Source organism: Eurypyga helias, unplaced genomic scaffold, assembly GCF_000690775.1.
Source record: "Eurypyga helias isolate BGI_N326 unplaced genomic scaffold, ASM69077v1 scaffold14458, whole genome shotgun sequence".
Classification (NCBI taxonomy): domain Eukaryota; kingdom Metazoa; phylum Chordata; class Aves; order Eurypygiformes; family Eurypygidae; genus Eurypyga; species Eurypyga helias.
In genome coordinates, this window is record NW_010265105.1 from 7,001 (window position 1) to 20,666 (window position 13,666).

A 13,666-nucleotide genomic window follows, 5' to 3' on the forward strand; every position below is an offset into this window, starting at 1 on the left:
CAGGAATCTGAATATAGAGAGGACACTTTGCTACTCAGTGGTGGTTTCTTCTCACTGTAAAACTGCTTTCAAGTCAATGCATGGATGAACCATTCTTTAGGTCACTTGTCTGAATCTTCTGTCTTACAATAGCAGCTCAAGGTTAGTTTCTTGCATTTCAAGAGCAGGCATTCCAGTTAAGGATATCTGTGATTTGTATCCTATCAAATTTTATACTGGAAATTCTCACACTATGAAGCTTCTAGTTATTATGAGCAATGTGTCTGTGTTTTGGGAAGAAGAAAAATGTGGGCTTTTGCAAGAGAGCTGTCTGAAGAGGAAGAGAAAAATATGATAATCAAGATATTTGGCCTGATCAGGCACTTGCCTGCCTAAACATAGGTAGACTTCTACTGGAATATAGCAATGTTTATGTATTTTTATTGAAAACAAAATAATATTGCAGTTACTTGTTTAAAATGGCAAAGGGATTCTGCAGACAATCTGTTTCCAGCAAACTTGTATGTTTTATAATGCAACAGACTTTGATGGAAGCCCTCACGTGAAATAGAGGAAAGAGAGGTCTTCTCACTGAGGACTCCACATATTTTTAACGTATTTGAAGAACATAAGTAGCTTTAGGAAATAATCCCACCATTTTTTTTGCATCTATTTGCAACACACTGACCTACCAAACCAGTATTGTTCAAATTTATATAGAAGCTAAATATCCTTAAAGTGAATTTAAGGAAGTCCTTTCAAAGGTGTGAGCTGGTTATGTGGGAGTAGCACATAACATACTCCTGCCAAGTCTGAGCAAGAGCTATCATTTCAGTAGTTATCAAGAGCATTAACAGGTTGCTGCTAACCGGTGAATTCCAGGTTTTGTTTTGCATCTTAAAAGTGAGAGTTCAGATATTTACTGATAATACAGGATTAAAAAAATCACCTGTGATTCTATATGCACTCAAAGCCTGCAATATGGTTGTGCTTAAACAATGCAAAACTCTCTAGAGCAAAGCATGGAGGCATAACAGTAATGTAAAAATAATTGTACTGGGGGAAAAGTGAAAATAACAGGTTTTAAATGGCAAGGGTTGATGGCTTTTTTTTTTCCTCCTGTGACTGAAACAGACTGAGTTTAGTGGTATGAATTCTGCTCCTCTGACACCTCTACCCCAGTGCAACTACTCCTGGTTGAGGTACATTTTAGATTACAATAGCTCCATTGTATGTGCTCTCTAACATGCTAAAATGTACCAGCATAAGCCTAAAGGGAATTTGGATTGATTAATCTAATTCACTGTAGCAGTATGCATTTTGTGGGCATAAGCAATCAAGCCAAGTGAAATTCCTGAAATACGTATGTTTAATGGAGAAAAATGACTTCTCTTAGTTTTATGAATTTAAGACCGCATTTCGTTCCCCATATTTGGTTAGAAATATCTACATGCCCCTCAGTTCTGTTTGCAGTATGAGTGGAGTGTGTGTATTTCTTTAGCTGCCGTAAGACTGCGCTCTCTGACTGCTCGGCTAATACTGTGTTTAGCCATGTTAGAGAAGGTTTTATTTGAGAAGTTGGTTGTGATTTACTCTGCCCATCTTTCTCGCACTATCTTCAACAGGAAACTGGCATAGGCAAAATAGTTAAAAGTTTTGGGAAACATGCCACTGCTGGGAATGTAGCTAAAAACCTGGTAAAACAATGGAAAAAACTTATTCCTCCAGAAAATAAAAGGTAGGTGTGAACTGTTATCTAAAAATTAATTATACTGTTGTACAACTTTAGGATACAGCTGGGAAAGCTTAGGAAAGTGTTTGGAATGATAAATATGCATTAGGACACATGCATAGATTGGATGGAAATATGAATTTATGAAATATCAGAAAACAAAGCAGAGCAACCATTATTGGTCAGTTAGCCAGCCAGCACTCGGACTTCAACTGCTTTTCTTTTACTGGCACAAGTCCTTAGGTCCCAGCTGATGTGAGCAGGGCTAAGCCAGTGATGGGCACTGCTCTGCACTGCAGGGAAGTGAGAAGCTTGCTCTTTCTTACCAGAGGTGGTGGTGAAACGAGGCAGCTCTCCAGTGATTGTATAGGGGGCTTTCCTCTAATGTTCTTGTGGATGGGGGGTGAGGTGCTCCCAGTATTGGAGGAGTCCCACCAAAGAGGTGTGATTTCTTCTCAGAATGAAGCTTCCACCACTGCCACAGCCGGGCAGACTGTGCTTTAGATGTTTTTCAGACCTCTACCAATTTGAGGCAGTTGAGCCGTGAAGGCCAAAGATTTAGATTTACTAAATAGTGCATTTTAATGCTGAAGCTGTTCAAACAGTGGGAAAGTGAAATACCAGAATCAGTGATAGGTCAGCCTTTATGCTTTTCTTGTAATCTGTATCACCTACAGAGCATGTTGTAAATTCTATTTGCTAGTTATTTCAAGTACTGTGTCCGTTATAAAACATGCAGGGAAGCTTGTGTAAAAGCTGGTTATCTAATACATTATAAACAAATAGTTGTGTCAGGCATGTCTTCCAGCTGGTGGTTATGTCCCTACTCCCCACTTGTCTTGCTGTCATTTCTTGTTGCAATATTTACCAGTGCTGGACCCATGAGCTGCTTCTTTGGGATTCTGTACTGATGAAGGAAGAATAAGAGCGCAGTTCTGATATTTGTCAAATTATGACACATGGTGTGATTTAATGCTTTTAGTTTTACTAATATAGGCAAAAAGATTGGTTGTTCAAGAATTCAGCATCAATTGTAGCACGGGGTGCGATGATTATTTTATGTTGCAGTGGTCACAGAGGAAGAAAACGAAATGCTGAAAAAGAGGAGATGAAAGCTTCTGTTTCCAAGGATATTAAGCCTTCGGAGAAGTCCAAAGCATCTGTACTGACCTCTAGAAGATCCAATAGGGCTTCCATTTCTAAAAAGTTGGATAAGCAGCATAACTGTAGTAAAAAGACTCACCAAAGTAGAGATTCTGGGTCACAAAAAGTATGTGATAGTAAAGAATGTAACAGCAATGGTTCTAAGCATACTTCCCAGGGTACCCATCTTCCAGCAAAAGAAAGTGACTTCAAAGAGACAGACATGAAGCACTCCACAGACAGCAAGGAAGTTCCAGGAAAGCAGTGTACCTCTGAAACCAGGAAAGACTTGCCACCCCTGAAGGAACAGCCTAGCAAAGATGCTTCCAAGCAGAGAAATCCTAAGCATGTGAAGAAACCAAACCAAAAACTTGTCATGAAAAGCAAAGATAAATTATCTAGTGATGAGGAATTTGAGCCCCCTACTATGTCTTTTGAATCTTATCTTAATTATGATCAGTTTCCAAAAAAAAGAAAGAGGAAGGCTTATTCTACTCACAATGAACGGCTGAAGAAGTGCAGTGAACAGAACAGCAGCTCTTTAACACAAAAGACTTCAAAACATTCTCATGCAAAAGAAGGAGAGGAAAATGTGAAAAAATGTGAGGGTGATCAAATGGAGACTCCCAATAAAAAGGTAAACCAGTGCATGGATGAGATACTTGCAGCTGAACTGCAGATGAGTAAGTGCTTTGGACTCTTATTTTCAGTGAAATTCAGCTGTGCTTATTTTAAGCAACAGATTGCATGGCTGTGACATCAGATGCATTGCAATTGCCAAGAACTGCAGTAACTGGGGCAAAAAAAGATTGTTTATTGTATGCTGGGAGTTTACAATCAACTTGTCTTGTATTTTTAGGAGTATTTCCAATATGGCAGTAGTCTTTGATCCATATCGGCTAATCTGCTTTTTAACCACAAAGTAAAGGTACTTACCTTTGGAAAGATGTCCCCTTCTACTCTTGACCAGTCTGATTTGTGACTAGCAGCTGTTAGTGTTTAGAACAATTGGTTTGTTAGATGCTGTCGTTTTTTAATAGTGAATGCTAAGGTCTGCACTGGAGCTGAACTTTTGCCTTTTAATGCATTGAAGTAAACCACAGTATTGCACATAAAAATAGCTTTTACATGTTTATAATGTGAGCTGTCCTAGTCCCTTGAAGTGGAAGAAGTTTAATTAGCTCCTCTGAGCCAAGGTAGATCTAAACATGTGTGTTAATTAGACCTTTTAAATGAAGCCCTTTTGTGCACTGGGAATTAGAGGTCTCCTCAGTATCCTCCTCTTATCTTTACTGTGATGTGAAAGCTCCAGGCTTTGTTTATTGTAGAAGATCTGCAATCTGAATGTGGTTGGTGTGGTTTTTTTTTTTAATCCCAGATGGGGAAATAGTAATGTGTGGAGTATGATACTCTAGCATAAACTGAAGAAAAATCTTGGCTACTCAAGCAGTTGTGCAAAGTTACTGAAAACAAGTTCAGAGCGATGCAAGTTTTGCCCAGTAAGTGCCTGGCTTACAATTGGAGGACACCTAGGACCCAATTCAGATGTTGCACGTAATGCTGAGCATTTGTAGGCCCATGTACTTATTAGACTGCTGCATCTTTAAATCCCCTTTTAAAGGGTTATCTGTGAAAATTTTAGGTTTATCCAGCACAATATAGGAGACTTGATCGGACCAGCTATAAAGCTTTTTCTTTTCTTTCAGGATGGCATTTATTTGCCTTTAAACATTTCATTGTTTTGTCATCTTGCAGTTTGGTCTCATTCACCTTATGCCGCTAACCTCAGCAGTGATTTATCTGAAAGCTTGTTAGCTGAACACATCTTCTGTTCTTTAATCTCTTTATGCACTGATTGCAGATATCCCACTAAGTTCCTTTTGTGATGCAGTCTTGGTAAGTAGAGTATGAAAGTGTCAATGGATTACTTTTCAGTAATCAGTGCAGTCCTTTTTAGAGAAGAGCAATAACTGCAGTTATCGTAGTTAACTCCACGGTTTGCTTAAGGGTTTTATTTTTTTGTAGCTTGTTTTAAGCCTCAGTAGATCCAAATTTGTAATGCTGAACCAATGTTTATTTCCTTGACTGTGCACAGGCCAAGATGGCATCCCTCCAAGATCTTCTTCATACTCCACTACCTAAATTTCTGACAGACCTCTCAATCTCATCTCCCCCATATGCTGCAGACTTTAAAGGTAAGTAGTACGCAAGGTGGATAAATGGGAGATTGTGCAGGCTTTCACAGCCCTGTGTAGAGACGTCTTTATCTCCTTTCCTAATAAATAATATTAGCTCAGCTGTCCATGAGAAGAAATGCCTCACCTTAGCGTTCTCATCTGAGGAAATCAGGTTGAAGCTGAGGGGAGTTATAAAGGCTTCCCTCTCATGGCCTGCCGAATGGAGGAGGACTGTGAAGGTTACCACAGATGTAGAGAAGGCACAGATCAGGTGGTGGTTCTACAGGCTCCATTTACCTTTATTCCTGTCTGTAACACGCAAAGCCTTAGTAGAAATTACCTTAGGTAAAACAAATGGAGGCGTGGGGTTTAGCTTTGGCAGAGAAACTTGTTAGCACCTTTGTAGGTAGGTGACACAAAGTACCGGTGTTCCCCTGGCAGCTCTCATGAGGTTGTGGTTGTTTTTTATGACTGATCTTGAAACATCACTGCTATTGCAGCTTCTAGCTACTGTACGGTAACATGGGAGGGCCAGCAATGTGCTTTAGACCGGTAACAGTAATGTAGATGTGAATGCAGCTCATGTAGACCTGAGCTAAATGGTGTAAGCAAGGCTGGCTTGAGTTGGTGCAGCTCACTTGCAGTATATGTGCTGTGTTAGTGTTAATGATGATGAATGGACTTCAGTACCGTATCATACATGTAAGGGCCCCAAACTGTAATGCAGTAACTTTTGTATTTCAAGAAAAGTGAGTGTACATGTGTCCTACCATCTGTGTTTCTCTCAAAGCTGAATGTTTAAAGCATTGTAAAATGTCAGGAGGTAAAGAAAACTCTCATGTTTTATTTGCAGCTTCCCTGCCACCTGTTGTAGAAGCACCCCAGCAAATCAGTGAGACGGTTCAATTTACAGGACAGAGACTGAACTCTAAAATGCAAGTTTACTCTGGCTCTAAAACAGTCTGTCTTTCAAAGATGCTTACACTGTATGAACAGTGCATCCGTGTGCTTCAAAATAATATTGACTGTGAGTACTTTTAAGGGATTTGTAGCAGGCTGTGCCTGAAAGTATATCAGATTTTTTTTTCTCCATACCAACAGGCAGCCTACTAAAAGATATTGACCCTCCCTACAAATGGTGACTCAGAGCAGGTTGAAAAGTAATTAAAAAAAACCAAAACCAAACAAAAAAATATTTATGGCTGTGCAAAAATGTTGTTTTGTTTTGAAATCTTACCTTTTTGAAGTTCCAATTTTAAAATATAATGTCTTATTGATAAACCAAGAAGCATGATATGTTGTATGTCCCCTGCCTCGTTTGTTTAAATAAATAGGCGTGATCAAGAAAGTTTATTCCCTTGTGTAGACAGAGAGGGGTGTGATGCCCATTGGTAAAGATGGCTCAGTAGCTATTCAAAGAGGCTTTCTCTATCCTCAAATACAACTGCCAGTCAGTATGGAACTGCTGTTTGACTTAGATATCTTCATAGCCTGACTTCAAAACACGTGTTCTGTTAATGCTAGCTAAAATTAATTTATGTGTTTATTTTTAAACTGCATGAGTGGTGTTACCCATTGAGTAAAAGGAGAGACTGAAAGTACTGTCCTTTTTTTGTAGCGCTGCGTGAAGTAGGAGGTGTGCCCTTTGAAATTCTTGAGCCTGTGCTAACGCGTTGCACACCAGAGCAGTTGTTTCGAATAGAGCAGTGTAATACGGTAAATTGTGCCTGGTTAAATTCAAGGAACCACGGATGACATGAGGCATCTGTTTCTGGCTTCCTTGCACCCTCTGATAAAGATTCTCATTGGGTTACACTGGTTTTCTATCTTGCATACTTCTTTCTTTTAATTTGGCTGTCACTATCAAACCTCCCTTCCTCAGGTGTCAGGATTTTTAGCATTTGGAAGAATTGTTACTGATGGTTAAGTGAAAGTCAGTGTGGGTAGAAAAGTATTTGTTTCTTAAAATAACTTAAACCTCCAGACTACAGTATTTACAACTGAAATAGCTGGGATAGTCATAACAGAACCAACTGTTTTCAAGTTACAAGCTGTTAAGGCTGCAAAGTATGCCGATCGGGGAAGTATCTGGGGTGGGATTTCCTGTGTGTGGTAGTTGTCCTATTTACACTGCTAGGACATCAGCTTCATGCTGCATTTGGGCATCAGGGATCTGAGTGTGTAGCACATCATAGTGCAAGCTGGCCGTTTCTCTGCATGCCTACAACTGAGGGCTAGTGTGGCCAGAGCCTGTGCTGGGAACCTAAGTCTAGGCTGTAGGCATGGCTCAACTCAAATACCATGCAGAGAGACTGACTTCAGCTCTGTATCGCCATGCTCCATGGTGAGGGTACCTGTGACAGCATGTGCACTGGGATTCCTTCTGCACCTTTCTCCACCATGGGATTAGGCTTTGTCTACAGGCTTGGCTAACAGGTACTCTTGAAAACGTTATTTTTTAAAGCTTTGATTTAAGATATCTTGTGTTCAAATTAGATGTTTGCAGAAGAGTCTGACCACTTGTGGAAGAAACACTGCCAGAGAGACTTTAAAAAAGAAAGACGCCTGGAATATGAGTCTTGGCGTGAAATGTACTTGAGGCTGTTTAATCAGAGAGAAGAAAAACTGAAGATGCTTACAAAAAATATTCTTTCGGCTCAGTCTGAGAAGCCAAAAGGTAAAATCTGTGGTTAGCTTTTCTGCTTACAAAACCCAGTCTCTTCAGCTATTTTTGATATGTAGGGCTTAGTGATGTGTTTGTACTGAGTTGTACCTCTAGGAGAAGTCATCAAGAAAGAACAGTGTTCCTTTTAATTTACAAGTTGCTCAAAAAATAAATACATGTATTAAGACAATACATTAATGCGTAATACTTGCAGCGTGCAGTAGACAATCTTACCTTACTGATTAGACTGAGGATTGTAAGCAACAATGCAAAGAGTACAAACATAATTACAAATACCAGAGTTAAGATATTTCTTCCTATTATGCAGCCTGTTAAATGATTTGCCATGGTTCAGTTAATGCTTTGGTACCAGCTTCTGCTTTTCTGAATTTTTTTCCCAGTTTAAACCTAAAAATAGCCATGCAACCATATTATCAACCGAGGTTTGAATGTAAAGGGCAAAAAGTCACATATCCTCTGGTCCTTGCTTCTTTATTAGGCAGGCAAGTAAAACTGACTTACGTGACCTGTGCGGCAAAACCACCCAGAAACGTTCGCCGACAGCAAAAAATCCATGGGATAGCAGGACCTGTCACCCAGTTTCATCCCACAGAGAAGTGCAAGTAAGTGTTCTGCACCAGGCTTTTTATTTGAGTTTAGACATCTTTGTCAGTACAAAAGCTTGATGGCAAAATATTTTAAGTTATAAATAGCTTTCTGTTTTCTTGCCTTTTTTAAGCAGCTAGTGGCTAAAAAGTAACTTGCCTTTTAAGTCTTGCTTGCTCCTCTGCTGCATATGTATTGTCATTGCAGATTTCTCCAAGGTGCCAGCAGTGAATTTGCCCTCTCAGATGGAGAGTGAGTAGATGCTGGGTTTTTTTTCCAGATTATGCTAATGCTGGTTGACATCCTGGAGAGATTCCAATGTTTATGTTTTGTGTTTATAGACTTGCCTAGTAGCCACACATCTTCTGTTTTCATAAAATCCCAGTCAGCTGTTTGGAGTGATATAGCTGACCAGAGTGAACGTCTGCAATTCTTAATACTCTTGATGGTGGGTTTTGACTTTGGCACCTTAAAGGAGCATCTGGAATAGTCAGTCTGTAGCCAACACTAATCACTGGAGGAACAGAAAACTGGGATTCCACAAATGTTTCCTTTGTACAGCACAAAGCCAAATTTTCTTTGACATCTTAGTACGCATCTGGAATAGTCAGTCTGTAGCCAACACTAATCACTGAACAGAAAACTGGGATTCAACAAATGTTTCCTTTGTACATCACAAAGCCAAATTTTCTTTGACATCTTAGTACAGAGTAGCTCAACAGCCGTGATAACCAAACTGAGATGTGATGTCTGTCTGGCTGTTCCTGCCAGCCTAATGAACTCTTATCCAGGAAGATGTCTGCAACAGGGAGATAAACCAGCTGTTGCGCCAGCTTCTACCTCTGTCCCCACATAGTTGAGAAGGGAAGACGACTGCTGGTTTCTACTCTCTGAATATCTGTTCTCTGCTGCAAGAAAACTCAGCAGTTTGATTCCGAAGCACTCCATAGGTGGTTGAGTCCATGTGCCAGCAGTTGGACTCTAAAAGCAGTGGAGAGTATTCACACTGTCTGAACATGAGTATCTTAAGCTGTGGTCACTGTTGCTCTGCTGTGGCCACTGAGCATGGTGCCTGCCCTTGTCCCCATTGCCTGTGGTTGCTCCCGTGTTGGCATAACTGCTCTTCAACCAGCTCTCCTAAAATTATCCCTCTTGGGGGAGCTGCAGGTGGAATATCTTTCATTTAATTTGAATTAGGGAACAGGTTGCCATGTATGTGAGGGGATTGTGAGAGATAGCTGGGAACCCAGAGGTTAAAACTTAAGATGTTGCATATGTGATGCAAGACTGATAGTGTAGCTGAGTATGTCAGAAGAGTCATTTGAAGTTGTTTCTGTTACCGTGCTGCAGTGCCTGCACTTGAGCTGAGTAATTGTTTGCTGTTAGGTACGTGAACTGGGTAACTGAACTGACCTATACTTATGGCAGGGGGGAACCCTACTAAACCATGGGGAAGTGTTTGAATTTCCATGTGCGTGAATTCATGTGAGTGTCCATGAATTTCAGGAGCTTGACTTACTGCTCAAGATGGTGGTGGTATGGGGCAGGAATGTTCCTAGATGTAGGAAGTTCTTAAAACCAGCTTTTATGCCAGATACAATGTTTTTATAGCTTCACCTTTAGCTGATGAAATTAGGAAGCTTCTTTCTATACTGTTGCTTTTTTCAGTGAAAAGATAGTCTCCCACTAGCGCAGTAGCTTAAGGCATTTCACATTAGGCTCTTGCTTTCAGTTGCTCTTACAGGAGGTGGTATCTGTGGTGTGACAGACCAGCCTTCCAGTTCAGGTGCTTCAAGTACAGTAATGTAAATGTCCTTCCCGCTCCAGTAATCTCTCAGCTGGTAGCTGAATGCTGTACTCAAACTCATTGTGCCTAAACAAACTCTTGTTTCTCAAGAAGGCAAAGCAACAACCCTTTTACGGTTTCTTTCCCACAACAGCAGTTCTTCCCAGTTTACCATGCCTGAGGAGAACATGCAGGGCTTTAATGTTGTTGGTTTGACCATGGCCTCTGAAAATCTTTTCTTTTTTCTTTTTTTTTTTTCCAAGCTGTAGAATTTGTACAGCTGAGATCCTTGCTTCAGAAGTGGCCTTGCAGGAGTTAGATGTCCTGTGGCAGACATGCAGCTCCCTAGCAGGCTGCTGTTGGCAGTTCTGCATACAGCAGTGTAAGAGAACTGGCAGCAGACGTCAGCGACTGGCTCTGGGGTGTACAGGGCTGCCCAGATCAGTGATGTCATGCTGACACTTCAATGCTGTGTTGGTTTAACTGTCTTTAGCAGTAGGCACCAGCTCTGTATCTGTCTGCCTCAGTCCGTGTCCCATGGATTGAGGATTGCAACCTAAGATTTAGAGTTAATTATTGTGCTTTCTGCTAGACATTCCTGAAAAAGCTTTTTTTAAATTTGTCCTCACTTCCTGTCAGAGCTACTTAGCAGTTCAGCTGGATTCAAAGAGGAAAATTAACACCAAAAGCACACTAGAGCACAAGGCATTATGAATCACAATGGTATTGCTAAACATTTTGATCTGTCACAAATCTGATAATTTTAAAGACAAGTAAGATGCATCAAATCTAATAAATGGAAAATTTCTACAAGAATGGAAATGGACTAGATGACCAGGTGATCTCTCTTCTAGCATGAGTTATCATATGATTTTTTTAAATGTGTGAAGTCTTAAATGTTTGATTAGGCTTCTTTTCCAAAATGAGCCAGAGCAAATAGTAGTTTGATATCAAAAGCTAACTTTTTTCTTATTTCCTCCTTTTAAAAGATCAGGGATTCCAGAAAGCAGAGGCAGAAACAAGTCATCAAATCTGATCCCTGCTAGCAACAGTGGAAGCTGTAGCTCAAGTGTGAACACTCAAGATGGAAAGAAGCCTGTCAAAAGTAAATGAAATTTCCTAAAGTTATCCAGATAATTGTTTTGACTTGCTGTCTATTAATGTATGTTTAATATTAATGCTGAATACTGTTTTAAGTCACAGCTACGATGCTAACGGGTCTCTTTGTTTTGCAGCAATTGCACCAATCATGAGGAAAACTTTGAAAGCATTGAAGATTAGAGCTGGGCGACAGTAAAATGAGGCTGCATGTCTGAAGCTTATGTGACTATTTGGATATCCTGCTACAGTTAATGAAAGTAACATGAATGTAAACATTCTGCAATTTGCCTTAGTTAAAATAGTTATGAAATGTTGCAGGGGCAAATGATTTGCAATAAAAATTCAAACATATGAGTCCTTTCATACCGCTGCTTTCTTATTTGTGAATGAGGAAAACTGGATTGCAATAAGATCAGTACACCCTAATGACAAATCAGTTTACATGGACTTTCATAGATGCTGTCTTTATCAGTTTATGTGCACATTTGCATAAGCTTTTCATTGAAGCACTGGAGCTGTGGGTATATTTTGCCAAGGTTAAAGTTAACCTTGTAGAAATGGCCCCGAGGTCTGTGTAGATACAATTGCAAAGAGGTCTGGGTGTCTCTTGCACAAAAGTGCTTAGTATATTTGGTTCACTAAAGGTTTTCCTAGGGAGACTTCTACAATGGTTTTTCCAACTAAATCATGTTCTTATGATTTTTTTTTTCTCTTCTGGAAACAGAAGACTCTTTATAAGACAGTCCTGGAGTTCAACTTTTGACCTGCTGGAAGTGGGCTGTGAAACATCCTTATTCAGGACACCATGTGCTACTCAGCCCTTGTACTTGAATTAGGTGAAGAGCCTTTAAAGGAGAGGTAGGAGAAGGTGGTGTTTAGATTTAAGTTGCTTTTTGTCAAAGCAGGTTTTATGTACTGCCAGGGGAAACGGGGCAGGCCATGACAGTGAGTTAATGAAAAATCACATGTTATTCAGGAGCTCTGTCTAGTTAGGATGTTTTTGGTACAGTAATTAAAATGAGACCTGTCACTGTGTGCTACCATCTAAAGGCATTAAGTCCTTGTGCAGGAAATCATTTCTGTCCCTTCTGCTTGTTCCCAAAACACTATGTTGTCAGTTTGATGCTATGGTCATCTTGTAGAACCTGTGCAGAATAATCCAGTTAAGTCTGGAAATGGGAGAACTTGTGCTATACCCTGATCTGCTGTTCTGAGCCTGTCGTGAAGAGGCATAGCTCACAACCTTGAATGTGAGCATTTTTGTGTTCCAAGTGAAAAACTGTTTGGTCTTGAGTAGCTGTCCTTTCAAGAGCTGGGGACTGCTGCAGTTGGGGGTTGGCCTATGAATGGGTTTGGTTTTGGAAACGAGATCTCTTTTGTAGTTGCTGTCTCTTACTCAAGATGCCTTATGTGTGAATTTTCTCACCATCCTACTATTAATTCTCAGGTAGATAGCCACTCTTAGTAGTAGTATTTTTGTTTCTACAGTCAGGGAATGTAGTCACCCATATATAACAGCTCCTGCAAATGCTCTGTAGAGGGATTTAAGTCAGCAAGTGTGCTGCTTTGTTGTGGGTTTTTTCTTCTATGGGTTATAGTTACACTAAAAAGAAAAAGATGAAAACAGGTGTGTTGGCCTGGAAACTCTGTAGGGAGCTTTCCCTGTCTCTGGGCTCAAAACTAGTAGGAGAGGTAGTGCAGTGCCTATTGCACGTGTCTGTAAATGCATCTGAGGGGAGCTGTACAGGACTTCAACCTGGCTGAAGGGCCCATGTAGCACCCTTTCCATCAAACAGCTCTGGCCATCATATAGTTGCTAATCAGTTGATGGGAGTTTAATTCAGCTGGAGGTTTGTAACAAGTGTAGTGTGAATTTTTCAAGAGTTTGTGGTGACTTTTTTCCCCTGCTAAATCAGTTCTATTTGCTGTGGTTGCTGATGGTATCCTTGTATGTAAGAAAAGATTGTGGTGGGTTGACCCTGGCTGGAGGTCAGGTGTCCCCCAAAGCTGCTTTGTCGCGCCCCTCCTCAGCTGGACAGGGCAGAGAATATGATAGCTTGTGCCCTGAGGTAAGGACAGGGAGAGAATTCATCAATTACTGCTATGGGCAAACAGACTCTACTAGGGGAAAAAAAATAGTTTATCACCAATTCAAATCAGAGTAAAAAAGAACTAAAACCAAATCTTAAAGCACCTTCCTCCCTCCCTGCCCTCCCTTTCTTCCCAGGTTCAAATTCACTCCTGCTTTTCTCTGCCTCTTCCCATCAAGCAGCACGGGGACAGGGAATGGGGGTTGTGGTCAGTCCATCACACACTCTCTGCTGGCCCTTCATCCTCAGGGGACTCAGGACTCTTCACACAGTCCCTGCTGCAGTATGGGCTCTTCTTGCCATGGGGCCACAGCTCCTGCCAGGAGCCTGCTCCAGTGTGGGCTTCTCACAGCCTCCTTCAGGTTCATCCCCCTGCTCCAGCGTGGG

General features: G+C 40.7%; 1 protein-coding gene across 1 annotated transcript in view; it reads left to right on the forward strand.

The window, feature by feature from the left end:
* LOC104513302 (transcription elongation factor B polypeptide 3-like) overlaps window positions 1-11,385 on the forward strand; it is a gene marked incomplete at its 5' end in the record, with an annotated part of 11,682 nt that extends 297 nt beyond the window's left edge. Inside the window, 9 exons of the mRNA XM_010156612.1 lie at window positions 1,605-1,717; window positions 2,780-3,491; window positions 4,950-5,049; window positions 5,885-6,058; window positions 6,650-6,747; window positions 7,528-7,708; window positions 8,196-8,319; window positions 11,078-11,193; window positions 11,324-11,385. Coding sequence (XP_010154914.1) covers window positions 1,605-1,717; window positions 2,780-3,491; window positions 4,950-5,049; window positions 5,885-6,058; window positions 6,650-6,747; window positions 7,528-7,708; window positions 8,196-8,319; window positions 11,078-11,193; window positions 11,324-11,385 — 1,680 coding nt within the window. The remainder of the gene's footprint in view (window positions 1-1,604; window positions 1,718-2,779; window positions 3,492-4,949; window positions 5,050-5,884; window positions 6,059-6,649; window positions 6,748-7,527; window positions 7,709-8,195; window positions 8,320-11,077; window positions 11,194-11,323) is intronic.
* Window positions 11,386-13,666: the final 2,281 nt, after the last annotated feature.